This window comes from Chionomys nivalis, chromosome 21, assembly GCF_950005125.1.
Source record: "Chionomys nivalis chromosome 21, mChiNiv1.1, whole genome shotgun sequence".
NCBI classification, from domain to species: Eukaryota; Metazoa; Chordata; class Mammalia; order Rodentia; family Cricetidae; genus Chionomys; species Chionomys nivalis.
Genome location: NC_080106.1, coordinates 9,127,460 through 9,147,308, shown reverse-complemented (window position 1 = coordinate 9,147,308; position 19,849 = coordinate 9,127,460). Strand labels below are relative to the sequence as shown.

The window sequence follows — 19,849 nt, the reverse complement described above, 5'->3', positions numbered from 1 at the left end:
GGCTTCTGCCTCTCCGAGTGCTCATATCAAGGTGAAAGTTGTGGCCCTGCCTGGGTCTCTCAGCCTGGTGAAAATAGGGCCTGGTGAAGGGGTAGGGGTGTCACATCCCTGGAAGAGGTGCACTTTCTGGTCTGGGACTATAGATGGGGAACTGATCAAAGTGGAGGGTCGGAAGACCCAAGCAGGGCTGCAGACCCAACAGAGGTGGAGAGAGGAGGAGGCTGGGGGCTTGGGGAGGGGCTGAACTTCTTCAAGGCCCATCGTGGGGTCTGGGAGGTTAGAAATACAGCGTCTAGATTCCAAATATGTGGTCTTGAGGATAGAGATAGTAGATGATACAGTCTTCGGGGAGCCAGAGTAGGGCCCAGGAGAAAGGCCACTCACTGAACTAGGAGGTGCTGCTTGCTACTGGAAGCAAAGGAACAGATGGCGGGAGAGGGCAGTCCCTGCTGCCTGCCAGGTCACTGGGGGTTAGAGAATGCCGGTGAAGTGGCCCCTCTGGGGCAGTTTTCAGTGAGGCTGGACGCCCGGTGTCTGCTCTGTGCCACAGGTAGGGAAGAGGTGCTTGCTTTCAGACATGACCCAGGCGCAACACTAGGTGGGGGCAAGGGAAGGCCCATGCAAGAAAAGGCAGAGCCTGAGGATGGGGAGAAACTGAGGCAGGGTGTGTGACTAGGCCTTGCTGCTGAGGCCCGCTGCCACTCACAGGAGCACTGGGAAGTGGGCCAGGAGCTTGATGCCCAGAACTTCCTACGATGAAATGGCTTGTGTCTAACCTTCTCTTGTTAGTGACTCAACCTCTGACACCAACTTCTAATGACATAAACATGAGAGCAGATGCCAAAGGATCCTTGCAGTTGCCTAGAACTTGCAAAGACAAGACCTGGCCTTGACCATGAGGACCCCAGAACCTCCTCTCCCAGCACTCACTCTGTGAAGGGCTCACTCCCAGGGACATGAGGGCCGACTCGCCTATGTATTGTTTCCCTCCTGGAGTTTGCAAGTCATAAAGGCCTCTGAGATCTAATAGTGTCTGTGACAATTTGGGACTCTGATGACAGGCAATGGGAAGATCAAGACGGGAATCAGAGGATGGGAACAACGGTGTGGGAGGGGGGGCCCAGCCAGCTGGGAGCCCATGCCTGTAATCCCAGTATTCAGGAAGCTGAGGCAGGAGGGTTGAGAGCTGGAGGCTACAGGAGAAGACCCTATTTCAAAAGAAGTAAAGGAAAAACAAGAGAGTAATTCTTGAAGAATGTTCCCTGGGTGAAACATCAGCCCCGTGGTCTGCAGCTGTGACATAGGCTGTGTGTGTCTCCAGCCACAGAGGCACGGAAAGGGTCCTAGCAGTCAGCTGAGCATGGGTCCATTATGGGCTTTCAACCAGAGTCAGTGTGAGGAGCAGCAGGGAGGTTTGTGGTTTGAGGGGGCCTTCTCGAGCGGTTTCAGCTCTCAATTGGCTTTGAAGTCTGCAGAGAGAACCACAGAGCCTGGACACCCAAGTACATTTGTAAGGGATCCTTAGGGTCTATGCGGGTGCGTGTGGAGACCCTGGGGGATACCCCAGACCTCTGTCTCCTGGAATGTGTGGCTGTCTCTGTAGGATGGCCCTTTCCCCTCCTCTCACTGTAGGACGCAGGGTCACTCCTAAAATGTGCTGAAGGGGTTCCTGTATTTCTGGTTCCGTGACTGTGCAGGTTCAGAAGGTGGAAATAAACCCATGGGGTAGAACATGAGCCCCCCCTGGCCACTCTTCCTCAGGACAGGGATCCAGGATTGGGGCCTCCTACCTACCTGGCTCCCCCTGCTCTTGCCTGGGCTGCTCCGCCCCATCCCCCAATCCTGCCAGGTCACCACTGTCTGCTTGGCAGCAGGTGGCAAGAATGGCTGGAGGTCCTGTGTGGAGTGTCACCACCCCTAGCTGCTTAGAGTCGCAGGCCTTGAGGCTGGGGGAGACAGAGGCCTGTAGCTTTGGGGACCTCGGCAGGAGGGATGGAACATGGTGACTTTCTATCCTAGGGATTCATAGCCACATGCTAATGCCACTTCAGCGCGTGCGTGTGTGTGTGTGTGTGTGTGTGTGTGTGTGTGTGTGTGTGTCCACAGAGCACCCGCCAGCCTGGGAAAGTTCCCTGGAGCAAGGCTTTGATGGCATGTGACTGTTTACTGTGACCATATGTCTGAAATGCCCACAGGCAAGGGTGCTAGAGGAAAGGGAGTTTCCAGGGTCTACTGGGGTCCCCTGGAAAACACCCACTTTGCCCCGGTCCATGATTTTCATTTTAAAGTGTACAGTGACCCCACCTCTAATTCCAAAACTTAGGCAGGGAAGGGAAGAAGATCAAGCATTCCAAGTCGTTTTCAACTATATAGAAAATCGAAAAGGCAAATGTTGGGGAGGACAGACACCCTTTTAAAACGTACAGTGCTGGCTGAGTCAGGGAGGTGGCTCAGTGGGCTGGGATGTCTGCCTCTAAGTCTAATGACCCGAGTTCGATCCCTAGAACCCACATGGTAGAGAACTTCTGAAAGTTGTCCTCTGACCTCCACCCTAACGCTGTGCTGCACGTGTGCACACATACACACACTAAATAATTTGCTGAAAAAAGTACCGTGTTCACACCTGTAATTCCAACTGAGGCAGGCAGGTCTTGAGTTCCGAACTAGCATGGGCTGCAGAGTAAAGCTATTGTCTCAGAAAAAGGAAAACAAAAAACAAAAGCCAACCCAGAGTTATACAGTCCAGTGGCATTTAGCACGTACACAGTGTTGTGCAACCACATGCGCCTGTCCTTCTTGAACCGAGCAGTCCCGTCACCCAGGAAACGGTCCCCACAAGAGCAGCCACCCCTCCCCCAGTAGCTGCTAATGCATCTGCTGTCTGCCTGTATGGATCTGCTCTTTCTGGAGATTGCATATTTGGGACTCGTGTGACATCCTTTGGGTCTGGCGTCTGTCCCTCAGGACCGTGTTTTTCAGGCTTGTCATGTGGTCTGTGTTCAAACTTGCTTGCTTCTTTTTTTCTTTCCTTCCTTTATCTGGTTTTTGAGACAGGGTTTCTCTGTGTAGCCCTGGCTGTCCTGGAACTCGCTCTGTAGACCAGGCTGGCCTTGAACTCACAGAGATCCACCTGCCTCTGCCTCCCAAGTGCTAGGATTAAAGACCTGTGGTACCACACCTGGCTCCTTTTCCTCAAGACAGGATCTGTGTGCTTTGTCCTGCTCCAGCCTCCTGAATGCTGGGATTATAGGTATAAACCACTATACCTGGCCTTCATTTCTTTTTAGGATCAACTACTATTCCAGTAAATGGATATACCATACTTTTCAAATTTATTCCCCAGCTTTCCTAGGTTATCACCACCCCTTAACAGCTGTGTGTGGTACTGGAATAAACATCGGTGTAGGACACACACATGTATGATTGTGCCTATTCTCTGTCCCTGTGCTCAGCTACCATAGAACACATATCAAGACCCCATTATTTTTTCACGGCTTAATATTCCACCATAATTTGGCTACTTGGCTATTGCTTCATGGGTGGACTGGACTGAGGACCTATCGATGTGTCTGGGGGTGACCAGCCAAGCCCAGAGACCTAAAGCATAAGGGGCTGTGCTTTCTTTTCTAAGCTGCTGATCTGACACTTGTACCATTAGGACAGGATAAAGGGTGACTTGGTCACTCATCAAATTCCATCTTTATTGATTTTGTTATTCCCTGTCATTTCCTCCTCAGGTCCAATGGAAGGAATTTGGTGACTCAATGGTCATCTGGTCCCTGAGCATGGCTCTTTCTAGGTTCCTGTCCCCAGGTGGGGGTGGGTGGTGCTGTCTGAAGTCCAGCACATACTGGTGTCCCCCTCCTACAAGCAGGGACTGGCACTCAGGGAGCTGTATTCGAAGGCTTGCTTGTGAGAGTGGGAAACTGTTTCTCAAGCACTTGGTAGTATGTGCTGTGACTGTCCAACCCCAGAGCCACAAAGGTTTACAAACAGCTTGTTTTTGAATGATCGCTACCAGGTCCAGAGGCTGCCTAAGAAAGGCCATGAGGGTCGCTCGGTAGGTGAGAAACCACAAAGATCTGTGAGCTGTTCAAGGGCTAGTGGGTGGTACTGTAGGAAGAATGAAAGCTGATGACGGGGTGTCCATCCTTGACGGGCCTCGATGCCTAGAATGGATACAGGCAGTCCAGGCCGAGGAACCAGATCTGACAGGAGCAGAAGCAGGGAAGGGCAGCTTGCTCGTTGTAAATGGGGTTTTGTGTAATTGACATTGTGAGGACGATGCTGGTCACCACTCTTGGACACACACATTTGCATGCATGTATGCGTGCACACATACACAGACACACAGGGACACACACGCACGCACACACGCTGCATGCCCTTGAAGCCAGGGCCCTGTTGTCTCTCTGGGCTTTTCTTTCCCCGAGGGCCTGCCAGGTAGACAGGACTCAATGAGATTCTGACTGTTCTGCGCTTTCATAAAAGCCTGCTAAAATAAGACCACTCAGGGACAGGGCCTCCTGGCTCTCCATCACAAATGTTGACAGCGGGGTAAAAATGTGGCCAGGTTTCTCTCCAATGTGAAAAATGGGGAGTAGGCATGCAAGGAAACGGGAAACCTGGCATCCCACCTGTATGGCACTGTGTGCAGGACAAGGCCCCCCCAGGTGGTGTCACCACCATGGCACATGTTAACCCCAGACTGACCTGTGTGGGTGTCTGGTGAATAGGCATGAGACTGAAGGCTGCCGGAGAGGGGAAAGGCACTGTAATAGAGTTGGGGTGACTGGGGACTCTGCATGCACCAGGGACAGCAGTGGTTCAGCTAGAACCCTCGGCCCAGCTGATGTAAGCACTCCTCAGGACTTCATAAGTCAAAGGGGGTTTTCTGAGCAGGACCAGGCCAGGGCCCACTGGCATGCTATTGGTGACATAAATCTAGTACCAGCCGCCCCAGAGCTTCTCCCAGGAGCCTCTGTCCCCTGGAGGGTCCAAACACTCCCCTTCCACTCCCTCCTCCCCTGCCTGGCCCTGGCCCAGCCATATAAAGTTTAAAGGTTTTAAATGCAAATATTTCTCTTTTATAGATGCCAGCTGTCTCCAGAGAGCGTGACCCCTCCCTGCTCAACTTCATTGTCCAATTAGCTTCCCATATCTGAGTACTAGAGAGCTGGGGGGTGGAGGAGGGAGGGAGCTGGGCTCTGAGCTGGTGGCCTGAAGGCTGTTGTCTGGGGGGTGGCTTGGGGGTAGCCTGGGTGGAGGGGTGCTTGCAGGGGGAGGGGCCTTGAGTCTGCAGGGTAGGAAGCTGCTCCTGGCTGGGGACTAGGGGTGGGGTAAGGGGCTGTGTCACAGGGTGGAGGCCTGGCCAGGGTTTGGTACAAATTTCGAGGCTGCGGGTGGAGATGCAGGAGCTGGGGCAGTTGGTGGCCAGGACATTCTTTTCGTGTTTAGAGACATAAAGGCAGGCAGCCTGCGCACACTGGCTCCCTTCTTCTCCCCTCAAGTGCCCTCTTCCCGCCCGCCTTCCAGCCGTGCGCCACGGCGTCCCCATTCACCGGGGCTCCGAGGCGCTCACAAAGCGAGGCAATTAGAATTGAAAATCTATGCAAAACAGCTGTTAACTGATTGTAAAGGAGTGCAGCTGTGTGCGGGGCGCGGGTGGGAGCCGGCGCTGAAAGCGCAGGAAGTGGCGCCGAGGCCCAGGGTTAAGAGGAAAACTCCCCAATGGGCCGAGGGGGATCCGGCAGGTCTTAACCCTTTCCTGCTGCCTGGGTGACCTTAGTCCCCAGCAGCCCTTAGACAGCGTCTTAGATGGAGGAGATCTGGTCTCCACTCTAGAAGGACACCGGCTGCCTTCCGGGTCCTGCTGTCCTCTGTTATGTCCTGGGTCAACACGCCTGTGTTACAGGAGCATAGAGACTCGTTGCCATCCCAGGGCAGTCACTGCTGTGAGACAGGGTCGTCTCCCTGCCCCCCACACACTCAGACTGGGTTGAGGAAACTCTGAAACACCACCACCACAGAACTTCACCCTCTAACCCCGAGAACAGCTTAGCAAAGATAAATGCAGCTTCCCAGGCCCTGCCAGGAGACTTTAGGACTTGGCTGGCCTATCATTCCGGACCCGCTGCTACCCGAATGGGCAAGGCCAGACTGAAAAGGTGACTTCCGGAGGCAGGGATGGGAAAGCCTTCTAGGAAGCTAGACTTCAGCAGAGCTTTGAAGAATGGTCACTGATGTGAGACAGGGAAGGAGCAAGTGGAGAAGCTTTGAGGCCTTGGTAGCTGCAGTGGAGAGCATGGGCCTAGTGGTGAGGCTGGATGGGGGCTGGGCAGACCCCTCTCTCTATGCCTCAGCCCTGCAAGCCCCCTCCCCACCCAGATGGTTTTCAGGTTACTAAGTGTTTATCCAGAGACATCAAAGAAGCATAAATGTTAAAAGAGGAAGCAAGTCTGCCTTTCCTTCCATGGGGCTGCTTCATGGGGCAGAGCTTGAACTCAGAGACCACCCCCCAACGCAGCCTCGGGAGTCACTGGGATGACAAACCCTGCTGAAGCTTTCTTAGGGGGCTTCAGGAATGCTGCCGGGTGTAGTAACTGTCTGTGGCAGGCTTATGTTCCGATTTCTGAGCTCGAGGCAGGTTGATTAACATTCTCTGGTCTCCTGATTCTTGGGTAGTGGATGTCACCACCTGCCTCGCCAAGCCTAGAGGGTACTCCATGACAGGAGCTCAGCACCCCTGTGCTGGGAAAGTGGTTACTTCTGGTCTGTGCCGGAGTCTAGGGCTCCGATACACGGAGATGCCAGGTGACTAAGAGGAGGTGACAGCCGCCTCTGGTGAGAGCAGCTGGTCAGAGTGGAAAACACACCTGTTAGGTTTTCATTTTACGTCTCCCTGCTTACCCCCAGAAGGAAGCAAAATAGCAAAGACCCGAAGGCAAGATGCCACCCGGCACCCAGGGTTCCCTTCAGATAGGGCTGGCATCTGTGCAGGCTTAGGTGGGAGCCTGACCTTGGTGGGGATGCCCTGATCTGCCAGCCTGCCCTCTCACCTTCCTAGCCCTGCTGCCTCATGTGGCCTGACCTGTGAGCCTCTGGTGTCTGCCCTCTGGTCTTCCTGAGCTGCCTGCTGCTGTTGCCTTTTTCAGTTTTGTTTCAGGGGAGGCCTTGTGAAACCGCCCCAGGGACTGCGTGTTTGTCCGGTGGATAAGCGCCACACCTGTCCTGGTTATGTGGCAGCATGCTTTTATTTCTGGTAGCCCCTTTAGGCCTGGAAACCCCTCCTGACTCAGGTTTGAAGTTCATCTGTCCTGGGGAAGGTTTCTGAGATTCCAGGCTCTCTCAGAAAGGGTGGGATTTGCAGAGACCCAGCTTACCTGTGAGGGGTCAGGGGCTCCTGCTTTTTATTCTTGTTTGTTTGTTTGAGACTGGGTTTCTCTGTAGCTTTGGAGCCTGTCCTGGAACTAGCCCTTGTAGACCAGGCTGGCCTCGAACTCACAGAGATCCGTCTCCTGCCTCTGCCTCCTGAGTGCTGGGATTAAAGGCGTGCTCCACCACCACCCGGCCTCCTGCTTTTTATTCTAAGAGGCCCAGCTGGCAGAACCCTCAGTAGGAGAGCTGGAGGAGAGGAAGGCAAGCATCCTGAGCTAGGAGGCTCCTCCCACCCCCTGGGACTGCCCCTGGCACTTTCTGTCTCAAATCCTTTCTCAATCAACTTTTTCCAAGCAAATGGGAACTGAGGGGGAAATAATCCACAGAGGGAGCCAGGCAGCGTGTTGGACCACACCTTTAATCCCAGCACGTGGGAGGCAGAGGCAGGCGGATCTCTGAAAATTCTAGGCCAGCCAAGACTACACAGAGAGGCCCTGTCTGGGAAAAACAAAACAACAAGACAGAAAAGAAAGCCACAGAGGGAAGTCTGTGTGGTTTAGCCTTGTTGGTGGGAGTGGAGCAGCTGCTCAGGGAGGGGGAGGGCAGCCAGGGGAGGTTAGCATAGCCTTGGAGTCAGGAATTAGCAGTAGGCTCCGTGCAGGGCACAGCTCGTTAGCAAGGGGCCACATGGCTGCAGGAGGACAGTTTCCACCCATAAACTCAGAGGCCCTGCTCTGGGATTACTGATTTCCTAGGGCAGAGTGTAGTGATAGTGAGTGCCATCCTTCTGGTGGCTTGCCAGCATTTTCTGGCCTGGGTGCACATAGCTGGCTCGCTACTGTCCCCACGTGGCCACTAGGGATGTCTGTCACTCTTGCTACCTTGGACAGTCTGGGTTGAACTGACTCCCGGTTAAAGAAGCTGAGGAGGATGCCCGGTTCACCTGCAGACATGTAACCTTGAGCACTTCTGGGCAAGTGGAGTTGAAGCCCCGGTTGCAGGGGACAGCTTTAGTAGAACCGGAGTGTATGAGGGGGAGTGATCAGCTCTTTAAAAAAAAAACACAAAAACAAAAACAGGTGGTAGTTCATAGCGGTCACCCATTAATTTATTGATTGGCCAGTCTGGTCCCCAGCAAACAGGTGAACGAACTTGGCCTCCAAGACACCCCTTCCCAAGGGAGAAAGGTGCGACAAGATTTGTAGGAAGAGCCGGGTGTTGTTACCTGGGGAACCTGGCCTGCAGGCAGCGCAGCCAGGTGCGAGCTGCTCATTTACATGTCGCTCCCCTCCCCCACAGCCAGTAATCCAGGTGGGAAAGGGGCTGGACCCGCCCGGGAGGTTTTTCATTTTGTTTTTACGGCTCGAGGCCAGTTGTTTCTTTCTCCTGACACCTCCCTGTCCTCCCCTCCCCCTCCTGCGCGCGATTCCCGGCGGGTGAAGGCGCCTCTCCTCGAATCCCTGACGCCCGGGGAGCCCGGTGCGTCCGCCGGACTGCGAGCATCGTAAACTTGCAGGGGCCACACTCCCCGGGGGTGGCGCAGACTAACGTGTGGACCGAAGGCCGCGGCGCGTGTGTGGGGACAGGGACCGGGTGGCCGCAGGTAGGAGCAGTAACTCGGCCTGCCTTTGCCCGCCCGTTTCCCTAGTCGTTTGTGGTCGGCCAAGGGGCTTGTGCAAGACTGGCCCGGCATGCACCCCCGCCCCGCGGCATCGGCGGCTTCTGCTGGCGCGGGCCCCGAGTGCTGCCCGCCGCCGGCGTCATCGGGAACAGATGGACGGGGGGGGGGGTACTGGCGCCCGCGCTCGCTCCCGGCGCTGTCCCGGCTGGCGCGGCAGAGAGGAAGGCGGGGGAGGCGGCGCGCGCCTGCGGAGCACTGCGCGGGCATGTCCCGGGGCAGGTTTGGGGTTGGCACCGCGGTAGAAAGTTGAAACCCGCAGCGGCGCTGGGGTGCCCCCCCCCACGGGTGCGGTGGCCTCCGGGCTTGAAAGTATGAAAGCGGAGGATCAGAGAGCTGTGCAGAGAGAGCGGGGTGGGGGAGACCTCGGGACCTCGCGGCGACCTTGCCACCTTGCTGGCTGCTCCCTACATGCCGGGTCCGGCCGCGGGACCCCGGCTGCCAGCCCAGCCATTTGAGTCCGCGCCTCCGGGGTGGCGGGAGGAGGGTATTTGGGGGACTGGTCGCCTGCGCGCCCGTCGTGTTGGGGGCGGGAAGGCTGGGGCCCACAGTTCCTCTCAGCGCCGCCTGTGGGTGCCGAGGAATTTCAGGACGCTCCCTGAGTCATCCCCGTGAAGTGCCTGGGTGAGGTAGGGTGGGTGGGGGCACCCAGAAATGGGAAGGCGGTGCGCTGGGGCCGGTGGCGCGGTAGGTTGTGCCAGTTTTTGGAGGCGGCGGCCTCGCCTCGGACCGCAACCCCAGCTACTTAATGATGCCCCTGGCGCAGCGGCGCCTCAGTGGACTTCAGCTTCTCAAACATGGGCTCTTTAAAGAACTCGACCCCTGCCGTATGGCCTTCCCCAAAATTGCTTGAAATGAGATGTATACTTTGTAAAACTTTGGGTCAGAGGCTCGCAGCCTGAGCTCTTAACATTAAGTCTTTGGGGTAATAGGTCACGCATCTTGGAGAACCTGGGAGGTCAACGGCCTATATTGTGTGGTCCCTTCCACGCAGCTCAAGGAAAGGCTTCCTGAGCGCTGGGTTTATCCCTCCCCTCGCTTAGTGGGTGGCCAGGTGCCAGGCACTGTTCCAGGAGCTTGGGGAGGCGGCTGTGAGGCTCGAATATGGCAGGCATGCTGTAAGCCACTCCTCTCTACTCTTGGCGACGAGTGGCCTCTGAGATCCCCGGACAATCCAGCCGGGGTCGCCAGGAGCACGGGGGAGGCACCTACCAGGCGGGCTGTGACCGCGCTGGGTGCTCCGGGCGGTCCGTCGGTGCGCGCGCGCGTGCGCTTGCGGCTGAAACCCGACACCTCCCGCGGGCTGAGGTCAGGGCGCCGGGAGCGAGCCGGGGCCGGGGAGTGGGCGGCGTTGCGCTTGGGTGTGTCCTCGGCGGCGACAGCAGCAGGTGTTTCTTGGCCCAGGCCCCGGAAGCTCCACCTCCCCGAGCGGCCGAGCCGCCGCCGCGCAGCCCCGGGTGAGATAAGCAGTTCAGACCAACCCGGGCGACGGTGGCTCCGGCATGTGTCAGGCGCGGCGGAGCAGCGGAGCCCTGGCATGAAAGGTGAGCGCGCGGGTGGGGGGGGGGCTGGCGGGGGTTCCCTCGCTCCCCCACCCGCTCAAGTTTGTGGACTCAGGAGGGGCGCCAACGGCCGGGGCCAGGTCCCGCGGGTGTGAGGGCTGGAAACGCGGGGCGCGCGGCCGACCCGAAGCCTCACTCGCGGTTGCGCGCGCGCGCTGGGTGCAGCGGGGTCTGCGGCCGCGGAAGTGCGCGGGGAAAGTGCGCGGGGGCGGCTACGGGGCGCGCGGTTGAAACAAAACTTTGGATGGGGCGGGGGCGCCCAGGCAGGTGCTGGGGCCGGCTTGCCTTGTCTGGGATGGCCGCCCAAAGGGCCTCGGCGCCCCCCGCCCGGACCTTCCCGCTCCGCCTGGATGCGCCTCCCCGCCCCCCGCGGCCGCGCTGACGGCGAGTGGCCCGCCCGAGTGGAGCCGATTCAATTATATTGCAGCACCAGAGACACCTCGTCGCCCGCCGCCTCTCCGGCAGGCTAATTAAATTCCCTTCGTGGAGGCGGAGCGGGAGCTGGGCTGCCCTCCCCGCTGCCCGCCTCTTCGAGCGCGGGGAGGTGGCGGGGGCCGCTTAGGACCGCGCGGAGTAGGCTTGGGGACGCAGGTCTGGGCATCGGAGCCGGGAGCGAGCAAGGGGCGCCCCCGCGCACCTGCCGCCCGGGGTGGGGGTGCCAGCCCGAGTTGGGTCGGTTTGGCGCTTGCAAACCAGCCTTTGTCTTAGTGTGTTTAAAGCACACTAAACGCTTGCTAGCCCCTGCGGTGTCTTATCTGCCGCGGTTGGGGCCCACACAGGTTGGGGTTTGAAAACAAAAAGCGGGACCACCAAATGGAAGAGGGGAAAAAAACCCAGGATCCTTTTGTAAAGGGGACCGGAACAAAAGGCGCAGCCTCGCTCTAGGAGGGAGCATCGGGCCTAAGCCGATTTCCAGCACGGGGGGACAAAGAGGCAGGAGGTCCTGGCTGGGCGCTTGGCTGTGTCTCAATCTCCTGCCTGAAACTGGTTTACCCCCTCTTCTCTAGGAAGACCGGGCCCCCCTGGCGAGCAGCCTTCCTCTGGGCGTCCGTGTTACTTAAGCTTGGCTACTTAAGTGTTGCTCAGCCTGTGTTTACAGCCGCCCCCACCCGCAGGCGGGGAACCTGAGGCGCTGGCTGCGTCTGACTCAGCCACTCAGTCGCCCCGCCACAGGTGAGGGGGGCCGGGGCACAGGCTCCGACTGGCAGCGTGTGTCATCTGCTGTGCTGGGTGTCACGCCCCACCGGGTGGACCGGAACAGGGTTGCTGGCAGGCTCACTCGATGGAGCTCTGCTGTACAGAAGCAGCTTGCTCAACACTTCTCACAGCCACCGGGTCACGCCTGACCACCTCCTGGGGGGTGCCCTGATGGCTTGGTACAAGGTTGGCTTTTGTCGCCTGGTCTGGCAGTTGGAGCGGGGGGGGGGGGGGGGAGCAGGTCTCTGGTCAGCAGCCAGCCCGAGACCCGGGGTCAGCCACGCCTTCAGAAAGGAGGTGGGAGGCCTGGCCTGGCTTTGGGCTCTGTTCTGTCTGCCTCAGGGCAGGCTCTGAACCAGGAAGGCAGAGAGGCCAGAGCAGGTCCTGACCTGTTGGGGGCAGCTATTAGGATCCTGGCCAGTTAGGGTTGAAAGGGGAGTGTAGTTCCCTTAAATTTAGCATTTTAAAGCTGATAGGAACTGGGCTTCGTCACGCCCCATTTAGCTAACCTTGGGACTGGCCTGGGGCAATTCTGATGCCCTTAGGTGGTTTTTAATTGGGTTAGGGTGGCTGGAAGGTTAAAAAAAAAAAAAAAAAACTGACGCTTTGGAAGCCTCCATTGCTCTTGGCAAAGCTGTCCCCTCTGGCAGGCTGTCGGCCTCTGGCCGTGAGTAACTTCCCTATCTCTGGAGGAAGTTGGAAGCTGCAGATCTCATGGCTGTGTGGTTAGAGAACTGCAGCCACCTCGGACTCTGCATTTCTGGCTAGAAGGAGCGAAGAGGGCTGCGCCACTTTGTGGCAGACCTGGGGCCTGCACCTCCCAACCCAGCCCACTGAGTCCCTAGCTGCCCTTGACCCTTCAGGCAGGTGTGGTCCATTTCCCTGCTCTGACAGAGGTCTAGCCTTAGCCCCTTGCTGGCCTCCTCCCCTTCCTAGAGACGCGGGTGAGTAATAGCCAGCTGCCACTTTTTCCCCCTTGCCCCCAGGAACCCGCAGGGGCTTGTGGAGTGAGCCAGCAAGGCCGGTTTTTCCTGGCCCCATCTGCAGCCTTGGAATGCCCAGGCTGGGTAACTCCAAAAGCCTGGTGGGGTTGGATGGGAAGCCTCTGGGGGGAGCATGTTAATTACCAGTGTTGTGGCAACAACCACAAACCCTCGGTGAGGCCCAACCCACACTCTTTTCCCTCCCTTTCTCCCTCCCTCCCTCCCTCCCTCCCTCCCTTTCTCCCTCCCTCTCCTGGGCTCTTGGGGCGAGAGCATGTTTAACCTGCAGAGATCGGTGTTTAAGGTGACATTTCAGCCTGGTGGCTGTGCGGCCGACCTGCCGACTCGCTTTAATTTCTGCCCCCATGGAGTCTCAGATCTCTGAGGCCTGGCCAAGTGCAGCCCGCCAGTGCTGCTGGCTTCCCTTCCCCACACTGGCCTTCCCCCCACCCCAAGACACACAGGCCACAGCCTGGGAGGTGACGTTTCTGAGTGTCCCTGTCAATGAGAATATCGAGCGCCTCCTCTGAACCCAGCCTTGTGCTCGCCGCCAGGAGGTGTGCAGACAGATGAAACAGGAGCGGCTGCCAATCTGCGCTCGGGGGGCCTTTTAATCTGGCTGCTACAGCTCTTCCCACCTCAGCCAGGTGAAGCTCCTTGAGCAGCCATGTCTGGCAAAGGCCCTATCATTACACAGGTTGCCCCTGATTCTCTGGCCAGCTCTAGGTGACACCTGCCCCTCCCTCCCTGGTGCCTATCTCTGTGTGCCCACTGTTTAGGGAATAGAGGAGAGCTAGCTTCAGAGAGACTGGGACTCAGGCCTGAAGGAGTGGTTGTAGCTAACTGGGAAATCTTGAACACTAGAGTGTTCTCAGTTACCCTGGAACTGTGAAAAGGGGGTCTGGCTGTAAGGGATTCTGGGGAGGGAGCCATCATTAACTGGAGTGTGGGCTGTGTGGAAAGGGGGCTCTGGCTCAGGAATATCATTATTGACGACAGTTTAGAAAAAAACACTCATAGCCAGGCCATGCCTCCATTCAGATAAGTCTCGTCTGGGGTGGGACTTGGCATCTGTATATTGTTATTTACTGTTTAGAAGATTTATTTTTATGTGTATGAATGCCTGCGTGTATGTCTGTACCGTGTGTGCAGTACCCTCTGGTCAAAAGAGGGCGTCAGATCCCTTGAAACTGGAGTTAGAGTTGATTGGGAACCACAGTGTGGGTTCTGGGAATCAAACCACGGTCGTCTCTGCAAGCTGCAAGTGCTCCTAACTGCTGAGCCATCTCTCCAGTCCTGTTTGTTGTGTTTAGATAGTCTTACCATGTAGTTCTGGTTGGCGTGAAAAACTTTGTGGACCAGGCTGGCCTCAAATTCAGGATCTGTCTGCCTTTCCTGGGTTTAAAGACGAGTACCACAGATGAATTAATTTATTCACGTGAGCCTCTCATTGTGTAGCCCAAGCTCTCTGTCTCCTGTCTCTGTTCTTCTCTGATATGGTATTCTGCCCTGGCTGGTATCAACCTGCAGTCTGAAGATGACATTGAACTTCTGATTCCCCTACCTCTGCTCCCTAGTACTGGGATTAAAGTGTGCTACCACTCTTTATCAGGTGCTGGGGATGGAACTCGGTGTCTTTTTCTTGCCAGGCAGTCACTCTACCAGCTGGTCTTGAACTCCTGACCCCCACCATGCTTGGCTTTGGACCTCTGCACTGTCTTATTCCACTCCCACCCTTGGTCCTCCTGCTGGAAGGTCCTCACCCTGGAGATGATCTGGACCTAAGTTGTGTCTGGTCTAAGTATGTCCTGAGCCCTTCCCTGTGGGTTTGCAGTTGGTTCCTTAAGTTGTAATTAGTGGGGACTTAGGAGGTGCTAAGTCAGAGGGAGGGGCTACAGATGGGTTGCAAGGCTGTGAGATGGACATGTGGAAGTCCTGTTTCGGGGAGGCTCAGATGCAATGATTCGTGTGCCCCAGAGTGGGCAGAGGCCAGCAAATCAAGACAAGGGACTAACATAGCCTAAGGGTGGGATGATTAGCTGGCTGGCTGCTCTGAATTCTCTCGGCCTGTGTGTGGCCTTGGGCAGGTGCCTTGACTATCAAGTGCATGTTACTGGTGCTTATGGGATACCTGGCACCCACAGTTCCCATAAAGGATGATAGTGTCCCTGGAACTTGAACGTAGATCTAGATTAGATACTCTGTCCTCTTGGTGGGCAGAAGGGGGACCCTTTTTCTGTATATAAATAAGCCTTTGTGCCATGCTGCTATGTGGAGTTACCACTGTTCTGGCATGTCACCTGCCCCTGGGATCTCCAAAATCAGCTGGAGTGCCTGTGTGCACATACATACCCTCTTCCAACCTGCTGCTCCCTCAGGGACCGTGCACTAGACTTCGGGGCTGAATTTGGGAGGCGCTCCAGCACACCCTGCCCCTCATCTCTGCCTCCGCACTCACATGGTGAGCCTGTGGCTGCAAGCAGCAATAAAAGCAATCGATCTGTGCGCTTTTGGTCAGAGCCGTATTGATGTTGGACAGGTTAAGCCGTCCCAAAGGAAAATCCATGTGTTGAACTGAGGACAACAGGCTCACAAGTGGGGGCAGGCTGAGGCTACAGATGGCAGCTTTGGGGGCTCCTTCCAACTAATGCTGGCTTCCCTTTCCTAGTGGTGTTGGGGGCAGGCCCTGGGAACATCCTGCAACACAGTTGGGGCAGGTGTCTTCCCAGGATCTCCCAGGGTGTGCTGGGCAGCCCGAATCCAGACATTTTGTGGCCAGATGGGCATAACCTGAGTCTTTGCATCCAGATGGGCTCTGGCCTCCCGAACCAGGTCTCCTACTTTGTGGTCAGACACTGGACCCATGGGGCAGTCTGCCAAGCTTGGAGAAAAGCCAGGATCCAAGTTCTGTCCTGTCCCTACTCCAGATCTCTCCCCAAGGGACAGGTTGCTGGCTGGTGTGAAACGAAGACCCTGTTTAAACACTTATTACGAGAGTGAATTCTTCCCACTGGGCTGCTGGTGTGTGCCTGTCTTTGTGTTTTTGAGTTGGGGGTGTGGTGTTTTTCCTCACACATAGTGAGTGCATACAGGTGTTCCTCCAGGTGCTAAGACCTGAGGTCTATGCCCTGTACTCTGCCACCTGTTTGTTGGTGGAGTCTGGTCACCACTCCAGGGTTAAGAAAATGGTCTAAGTATCAGCCCTGTAGCCTCCAGTCCCTGAATGGCCAGGGACGACCCTAGTCAGTCTTCGGAATGCCCCAGGGTGACCACTGACCTCGCCTGGATTGGAGAGGTGTATGTTGTAATTGTTTCCTGTCCAGGTGACCCTTCCCCAACTTCTCTTTTCCCAGAGCATATGTCTGGTGAGCAGAGCTAAGATGATAACCATTCCTTAGTCCTGGGGCCTCAGACCTTGTCACTTAGGCGCAGTGTACCCCTTAACTAAAGTGCAGCTCCGGTTTCAGTAGCTACTTGCCAGTCTCCGGGTTCAAGGTGCCGAGCAGAAGGCTTCGGATGGCTCAACTTACACTTTGAACTTTATGACAGAAAGCAGTGCACACTGGGTAGAAATCACACTTCAGTTTTTTGTTTTTGGGGCCAGGGGCGGGGCATAGAAACTACAGCCTTGTGCATTTGAGGCGTCTGCCACAGAGCCCTATCACCAGTCCCCCCCCTTTAAGGTTTGTTTTTATTTTATATGTATGAGTGTTTTGCCAGATGTATATGTGCACCATGAGCATGCGGTGATCTCAGGCCAGAAGAAAGTGCTGGATTCCCTAGTTAGATGGTTGTGAGCCACCATGTAGGTTCCAGGTACCCAAGCCAGGTCCTCTGCAAGAATAAGTGCTCTTAGCCACTGAGCCATTTCCCCAGCACCCCCCCCACTTGGGGGGGGTGCTATTTTTGTTTGAGAGAGGGTCTTCTGTAGCCCAGGTTGGACAACTATAGCCAACTGACTGCGTAGCAAATACGGCCTTGCTTAGGATTGCAGTATAGACAAACTCATTTCACTTACTATGAATCGGAACCTTCCTCTAGGGTACTGCTGTTTGGGGGTGGCTACCTCTCCTGGTGCCAGGAAGCAGCTGCTGCCCCAGGTTAGCTGCTGGTTGTAAGGGGAACTTTGTGGACCACTACCATGTTCAGTAGGTTATGGTTATAAATACACTTTCCATTCTTTTTATTTTATTAAATTTTTTTTAATTAAAAATTTCTGCCTCCTCCCCGCCTCCCTTTTCCCTCCCCCCCTCTTTTTTTTTAATTTATTTTTATTTTGCGTGCCTTGGTGTTTTGCCTGCATGCATTTCTGTGTGAAGGATGTCAGATCTTGGGAGTTACAGACAGTTGTGAGCTGCTGTGTGGGTGCTGGGAATTGAACCCAGGTCCTTTGGAAGAGCAGTCAGTGTTCTTAACCGCTGAGCCATCTCTCCAGCCCCCAGTTTCCATTCTTGATATTTTCTGCTTGTGATATAGCTAGGAGCTTCAGTCCTCTCTGTTACTTTGTTTTATCTTGCTGAGACAGAGTCTTACCACGTAACACACTGCTGGCCTGGAAGGGCTATGTAGATCAGGCTGGCCTTGAACCCACACCACGGGCCTCTATTTCCCTACTTCCCTACTGCTGGGGTAAAGTTGTACACCACCATACCCAGCTGTTTCCAGCTAGAGCCCATGAAATGGACTGAATTTGGGGAAGTGGGCTGGGGGGTTCTGAGAAGTTGACTGGAAGTTTCCTGGTGTCTATCCCTTATCGCCTTCTACCTGTAATGGCAGTTCCCAAGTGGGAAGGGGATGTGGAGGTAAGCCTTTTAAGTCTTTAAGACAGGTTAACAGCCCTGAACCAAAACCCCTAACCACTCCAAAATCATAACCAGTTGTAAACACTGACCTGGTTCCACAGTAGAACTCTATACTGTGAAACTGTCCCATACCTCAAATTATTAAAATTACTCTGTGGGAATGTGGCCTAGCAACGGTTACTGATCTGGTGTGTTGGGGGCTGTGGGATCACTTTGGGCTTGGGGTTGGCGAGACAACACTTAAAGCATGTACTGTTCTCAGAGGGGATGCAAGCTAAAAGTAAACAAGCTCACATTAGGCCTCGTGTCTTCGTGTGTAGAATGCATCCGTGGGTCTCGTATGTAGACTTGGGTTGCTATTCCATGGGAGCTCACGGTGAACCTGCCGGTATTCCAACACTGAAGATCCCTGCCCAAGCTGCTGGTCCCATTTATTTCAGGTCAGGACTTTGCTGGCTCTCACCTGCCCTGGGGTGGAGGTGCTGATGAGGGAAATTGAGCCTGTGTTTAGCCACCCTTGGCTGTGAGTATTGTCTCCTCACATGGGAATCTCTAGTAGCTTGGGTCTCAGGCATTAGGCCATCCTGCTGCAGGGTTGGGTCAAATCTGGGTTGCACACCAAAAGTTCCCCATTAGAATTCTGCAGGATGTGGGTATGCTTAAGCTGCCAAGATTATTTGGGTGTGGATGGTTGGCCACTCAGGTGGACAAGGAACACGTGCAACCTAGAGATGGTAACCTCTTTGTCCGGGATTGTAGCTGTTTGTGGAGGAAGTTTCTCTCTGAAGGAGTCCATCTTAGCCTGAGGGTACTTGGTTGGTTCCACCCCCAAACCCAGTGAGACATTTAATGATGTCTGGGCATGGCATGTTGGGTTTTGAAGGTGGTAGAAGAGTCCGATATTGAGACAATGTTCTGGAGCTTTCTTTCAGTCCCCGAGTGACTTTGTCCTAGATAGATGATACTTGTAGGAGCACTCCTCAGAACTCTGCTGCAGGGGTCTGTATGTAGTCCTGGTTCATGTCCATTTTCAGTTTACACACAAGTCCCCATATGTCACCACTGCACTAGGGACCACTTTGAACAGCTGGAAGAATGGACCTTTGTGTCCAGACAAGCAGGCTGCTCCTGAGATACATCCCAGCCCCCAAATGGATATTTTTTAATTTTAAAATTACATTTCTTTATTGTGTGTGTAGGTCAGCTTGTGAGTTGGTTCTCTCCTTGTACCTTCAAACTCAAGCTGTCAGGCTTGGTGGTCAGCACCTTTCTGCGGGCCCCCAGGACAAACCTTGGGGAGAGCAACTTAACTGTTTATGATACGATCTTGGGCAAGTCCACAATCTGATTTGAGTGACAGGTGGATTTGGGTTAACAGGCTGCAGTTGGAAAAGAGGGATGCTCCTGGGTGGGCTCTTCCCCCACTTCCTCTTGAGTTCAGGAAGGAGCATGCTAACAACGTGGACTGGAACCTGAGGGTCCTAGTGGGACCCTGTGTCTCTAGTTCCTGGAACCTGCATACTGCCCTGGCTGCTTGTGAGGCCAGAGCCGGGGAGCGTATCTACGTGAGACCTAGAGAGACAATCGTGGGACCCCTTGACTTGGGGATTTGTAGTTTTGTGGCTTGAACAAAACTGAATCTTCATTTTGACCTGAACTCTGCCTTAAGATCGTCCCTCTGTTCTCGTTTAAACAACATGACATGACTTTAGGGCAGATAGACTCAGGTCACTGTGTCCCATGCAGCCAGAGCTTTGTCAGCTCCCCATGGTTGGTCGGGAAAGCTAAAGGTGACCCTCAAAGGCTGCCCGGCCTGTGGCAGAGCTGGTGACTGGCTGGGACCAAGGAACTTCAGTGTAGAGCATGACTTCCATCAGGGTACGTGTACACCTACCTTCTGCCTGGTGGGGCAGCCTGGCCAGCCTTGTCTCCAGCCCTCTTTCAGGAATCTACCTGGCACCTGGCACCTGTTGATATGCTGAGAAGTAGTGGTCTGGTCTCTAGCTCCAGCTTGGGTGCAGGGCCTTGTGGGAGAGGCTTTGAGTTAGGACTTCTGTCCCCAACTTCTCATGTAGTCCCCTGGGTCTGCTCAGCTTCCTCCAGCCGAAACAGGAAGTGGGACTGGAGGGCCTGTTTTGGTGGGACCTGGGCTTCACATGCCTGTAGCCTCCCAGCAGGCGTCGACCACTCAGGGCCCTGGCCTTGACCTCCTGGCTCCTGGCCTCCATCCCGCGGGAACTTGAAAGCACA

The 19,849-nt window shown here is 55.4% G+C and overlaps 1 protein-coding gene across 8 annotated transcripts in view; it reads left to right on the top strand.

Annotated features, from left to right (window-relative positions):
• The window catches only part of Gse1 (Gse1 coiled-coil protein), a 343,505-nt gene that overhangs the window by 290,408 nt on the left and 33,248 nt on the right, over positions 1–19,849 (top strand). Inside the window, exon 1 of one of the 8 annotated variants that reach the window (XM_057754215.1) lies at positions 8,858–8,980. The exons of 5 other annotated variants lie outside the window; for them this stretch is intronic. Coding sequence is in view for 2 of the 3 variants with exons in the window: in XM_057754214.1 (XP_057610197.1) it covers positions 10,593–10,599 (7 nt within the window). In the remaining variant the exon portion in view is untranslated. Of the gene's footprint in view, positions 1–8,857; positions 8,981–9,931; positions 10,600–19,849 lie in introns of those variants that run through there. 2 more of the 8 variants (XM_057754214.1, XM_057754217.1) reach the window with 2 other exon arrangements.